This window comes from Lolium rigidum, chromosome 3 (assembly GCF_022539505.1).
Source record: "Lolium rigidum isolate FL_2022 chromosome 3, APGP_CSIRO_Lrig_0.1, whole genome shotgun sequence".
Lineage (NCBI taxonomy): Eukaryota > Viridiplantae > Streptophyta > Magnoliopsida > Poales > Poaceae > Lolium > Lolium rigidum.
The window spans coordinates 110,480,433-110,485,456 of NC_061510.1; the positions used below are offsets into that span (position 1 = coordinate 110,480,433).

The window sequence follows — 5,024 nt, forward strand, 5'->3', positions numbered from 1 at the left end:
TTCACCCATCAGCCCAAAATATATAGGAGCACCCGTTACTAGGGGCAGAGCCGGAGTATCTAGAACCAGGATGCCTAGAGGTACATATATTGTGGAAAGATGCCATTTTACAAAGATTTTTTCTAACTGGCATATTACGGTGCCCATGGTCTTTATGAGAGCAATGTTCATTAGTTTGGAATTTATGAACTCGGTCCTCCGTGTTCATTAGGTTTACACACTGATGCTCAACTAACCATGTGATATTTTATTTTTCTCCTAGTCGCCTTTCTAAATATTGGAGCTCATTGTTGTTCAACCTATCATGGATTGTATGCCTTGTCAGGTACAATCCCCTATGGGAGGGCTCAGTGTTGTTTAAAGACGAATTTGTGAGAATTAACCTTCCTCTCAGAGAATATACACCTCCAAGGCTCCACCCGAGGCTCAACATTACCTAAGCTTGATTTGTAATATGAGATGCATATCTTCTTGGTGACTGTTGGGGATGCATGTATATGTAACTGGAACCCCCCCCCCCCAACCCTACACGCACACTTCCATGTGAAGAGGTAATCCACTCTTTGAGAGGATGTCGTGTCATAGGCTTTGGAAGCCTCCTGAGTTTATTTGACGAGATCAATCTACCTTAGCTTGTCGCAAGGGTGGCTATTTCATATTTCAAGGATGTGTGGTGAACTAGGGTTCCTCACAAGATCAATGTATTCCGTTGGTAGCTTACCCGAGGAATGGACTTTCCTCTAGTGAATAGGTGGCAAAGCTCTAAGGCCCTTTGGATAGTCTTTACGCTTTATGTGGGGAACTTGAAAACTGTAACCATACTTTCTTCTTGTGTTCCTTCGCTCGCTTCATGTGGGCAAGAGCTAGGGAGCTCATGTAGTTCCAATGCTAGACCCTTTGGAATATTCATAACAAATTGAATATTGAAGGAAAGTTGATTAGTAACCCAGCTGATGCTAGTTTCAAAATGCCGATCCATATGCAATGTTGAGGGTGCTGGTCTAACCGAACGATCTATCACTTTTGGATGAGATGATGGGCGAGATCAGGAGACTGCACGCACAGACTAGGTCTTGAGCTACTACTTCACTTTGTGTCGTGTGTAGACCCATTTTGTACTAGTCTTACTTTGTATCGTGATTCTGCCACTGTGTTTGGGGTCCTATGAGATCCGGGAGGGGTCGAACCTTGACGGAGTGTGTGCTTGTGGTGTTTGTTTATTGTAAAAAGACCATGGGCGTGGCTTTGAGGCATTTTTTAAAAAAAAAAGAAAAAAAATCTATGTTGCTGCCTTCGCATGTGGCCCAATATATATAACCACAAACTCACATTTATGAAAGTTAATCTTCATGCCATGGCATGGACTCAAAACAGAACAGAAGGATCTTAAATTTATGACACTGAGATAATCAATCTGACATCATAACCATGGTTCTTTTTATTCGTACAACATGTTATGCATACTTTGATAAAAAGAACATGAGCTTACATAGTTACATTATCTTAACAGTTAAATACTAAAACAACACGAATTGTTATTTACTCCGATGTGGCCAGGACAATTATATCTAGTACGGAAGGAGTACCGCTCAAACTTCTGATCAAATGCTCATGATACCGCGCAAGAATGCAAGAACGTTCTTTGTTTTGCTCACGATTGTTAAGTACTATCACTATATTCACTAACCTAGCTACAAGAAGCAGTAGTAATTTTGAGAGGGGTGTAGAGTCAACATAACGCACTAGCTAGCATAAAGTATGTATGTCCACGAGAACTCTGGCCACACAAAAAGTGTATTAATTATTGTTAATCCCTTCCTGGTCGAAATATTTGCAGCACGTGTTTGTTTTATCCTATCCGTTGCTTTCAAACCCTAGCAAAGCACTAGCTGATTTTTATATTCAACACCTCAATTATGACAGTGTCTCTCCCTTATCCTCTGCTGCTTTTATAAATGGTTAGTGCAGGAGCGTCTTAACACTACCGGCAAGCTATAGCACCGATGAGTAGCTGCTTCAACGGCGGCGCCGGCTGGCCGGAGCCCGTGGTGCGCGTACAGGCCGTGTCGGACACCTGCGGCGAGACGATCCCTGAACGGTACGTGAAGCCACCGAACGAGCGGCCGTCGACGACGACGCCCCAACCGGCAGCCTCCTCACACGGCATCAGCGGGCCGAACATCCCGGTGGTTGACATGTCAATGCCGGACTCCGAGGAGACGGCCCGCGCCGTGGAGGCGGCGTGCCGGGAGTGGGGTTTCTTCCAAGCAGTGAACCACGGCGTGCGGCCGGAGCTGCTGCGCCGGGCGCGCTCGTCGTGGCGCGGCTTCTTCCGGCAGCCGGCCGAGGTGCGCGAGCGGTACGCCAACTCGCCGACGACGTACGAGGGCTACGGCAGTCGCCTCGGCACCGCCAAGGGCGGCCACCTCGACTGGGGCGACTACTACTTCCTCCACCTCCTCCCATCGTCGATCAAGAGCCACGACAAGTGGCCGGACCTTCCTTCCACCCTTCGGTACGATCGAGCATCCATGACGCGCTTGGTAGCTAAATTTAAAGTAAATTCATTAGCTGATATCGATGTGTATGCATGCATGGCAGTGAGGCGACGGAGGAGTACAGCGAGGATGTGGTGAAGCTGTGCCGGAGGGTATCGAGTTTGATGTCCAAGGGGCTGGGGCTCGACGGCGGGAGGCTGCATGAGGCGTTCGGCGGCGAGGGCGGCGAGGGGGCGTGCCTGAGGGTCAACTTCTACCCGAGGTGCCCGCAGCCAGAGCTGACGCTGGGCGTCGCGGCGCACTCCGATCCCGGCGGCATGACCATGCTGCTCGTCGACGACCACGTGCGGGGGCTGCAGGTGAGGAAGGATGGCCAGTGGATCACCGTCGACCCGGTCCCTGACGCCTTCATCGTGAACATCGGTGACCAGATCCAGGTAAGAAAAACAAGACAGAATACGCACGTGCAGCTAGCAGCGTACCAATTGGAACGTTCCGTGTGCGTACGTATGCGGTAGCTAGGTTTAGTATAATCACACCCGTGACAAACTGACAATGATGAGTACGTAATACGACTATATATATGACCATCATTGCAAACACCATAGAAGTGCAGAACGTGCTCTATTGCAATCGTGGTGCGCTACCTGCTCAAGGAAGAGAAGCAGAGCCCGGGGGTAGGGGTCCGGTTCGAAAGATGCACGTTCTCAGGTATCGACAAGTGTCAATGGACATCCATATTGGAAAATGGGACAAGTAACTGTTTCTCCAACCAAAAGCATCGGCGTATCCTCTTGACTGTGTCCGATCACAAGGACGAATCCACGTGAAAGATATGTTTTTCTTACATGAATTAAAGTGCTTCGAAATTCATTATAGGGAATTTATAAAATCGTGAAAGAAACCTTCACAAAACCATGTTGTTTGAAAACCCAGGCAGGTTTTTTTTTGTTTCTTTGGAGTACATAGACATGCATGATTCCTTTTCCTGGGGTGCAAATATTAAAAATGAATGAATTTTATTGCATTATTCTATAAACCATACGGTGAAACCAAGAATATCAATATATAGGCAAAGGCAAAGATTCAATTTGTATGTTAGTTTCTGTGCAGCAACTTTTAATCCATCCGGAGTGCATCTTTTTTTTGTAAAAAGTTAAAGATGGACGTGGTATGATCCGGGTCACAGAGGGTACATTTTGATGTTGTTTTCTTTGCGCACATGGGCTTCTCTGGTCAATTTGGCTTGGCTATCTCTTCTATAGAAAGCTACTCTCTTTGTTCCATAATTTTTGTCGTGGTTTCAGTGTTATAAAAATTATGGAAATGGGGGAGTAACTAGCTAGCTGTGTTGGACCCTTTTGATAGGCAATGGCATCTGAGGCACCATATGAAGTGGCACATTTCTTCTCTTTCATGTGATATACCTCTATAGGCATATTAGAAAAAAGGTTCAGGTGCAAGTGACAACCTACTCTGTCTGCAAAGATTCCATGCTCCTACTAGGCGTACTATCCAGCTAGAGTCGTGTCTAATCTCCCTACACCTTTGATGCTGCGCGCCACAGTGTGAGAGCTATCAAACCCATCAAGTTATGCCTACCTCGCACCTGAGCTCGATCCTGGGCCAATCGCTGGTACAGCATGCGATGCCGCCGGTTCCCTGTCAACATGGAACTACCAGCTAGCGTCCTCTCGATCGATCAGAAGATGATTATGTAAAGATCAGCAGTACTGATAGTCTGATACTGATATGTATACGGTTGTCTGCAGGTGCTGAGCAACGCGGCGTACAAGAGCGTGGAGCACCGGGTGACAGTGAGCGCGGCGGAGGAGCGGCTGTCGCTGGCTTTCTTCTACAACCCGCGGAGCGACATTCCGGTGGGGCCCATGCCGGAGCTCGTGGGGCCGGAATCGCCGGCGATGTACCCGGAGATGACCTTCGACGAGTACCGCGTGCACATCCGGCAGCGCGGCCTGAGCGGCAAGGCGCACCTGCAGTCGCTGCAGAGCTTCCGCAGCGCCGCCTCCAGCTGACACTCGCCCCGGCCGGCCGGCTTACTCCGGGGGCCCTGTGCATCCTCCTATTTCATACACGTAGATATGATCGATGACCGGGGTACAAGTAACGCGTACATATACATAAATATACACACTAGACGTCGGACGCTTCCTCTAATAAATATACATGGAATTGTCACGTACGTGCGTCATTCATGTTAACTTGATCACTTTGTTTATACACACGGTACGTACGACGTATAAATTAATGAATCTACCACAAATACGCAATTGATCATTCATTGTGTTGTCTTCTATTGTTAACTATGCTACTATTATCTTTTAAGAATAATAATATGCATAGGTGCGTTTAATTCTCAGTTGGCTGAAAATTACCTTAGTCATGCTACTACATCATCCTCCGATTTTGTACTACTTAAACATATTTTGAACTGTTTAAACATATTTCTCAGTTGCCACTTATTGCGAAAAAAAATCACAGTCGCAAGTTGCAACTCACCAGCAT

The 5,024-nt window shown here is 47.3% G+C and overlaps 1 protein-coding gene across 1 annotated transcript; it reads left to right on the forward strand.

The window, feature by feature from the left end:
* The first annotated feature begins 1,973 nt into the window (after positions 1 to 1,973).
* On the forward strand, positions 1,974 to 4,796 carry LOC124697988 (jasmonate-induced oxygenase 2-like). Its single transcript, XM_047230515.1, has 3 exons — positions 1,974 to 2,515; positions 2,602 to 2,935; positions 4,271 to 4,796. The coding sequence occupies exons 1-3, from the start codon at positions 2,004 to 2,006 to the stop codon at positions 4,532 to 4,534; spliced, it is 1,110 nt and encodes a 369-aa protein (XP_047086471.1). The 5' UTR covers positions 1,974 to 2,003; the 3' UTR covers positions 4,535 to 4,796.
* Positions 4,797 to 5,024: the final 228 nt, after the last annotated feature.

Bases quoted from the DNA above. Each gene is read 5' to 3' on its own strand.
- LOC124697988 (XM_047230515.1), top strand. From the start codon at position 2,004: ATGAGTAGCTGCTTCAACGGCGGCGCCGGCTGGCCGGAGCCCGTGGTG. The intron at 2,516-2,601 runs GTACGATCGAGC...CATGCATGGCAG, and splicing joins GACCTTCCTTCCACCCTTCG to TGAGGCGACGGAGGAGTACA. The intron at 2,936-4,270 runs GTAAGAAAAACA...GGTTGTCTGCAG, and splicing joins ACATCGGTGACCAGATCCAG to GTGCTGAGCAACGCGGCGTA.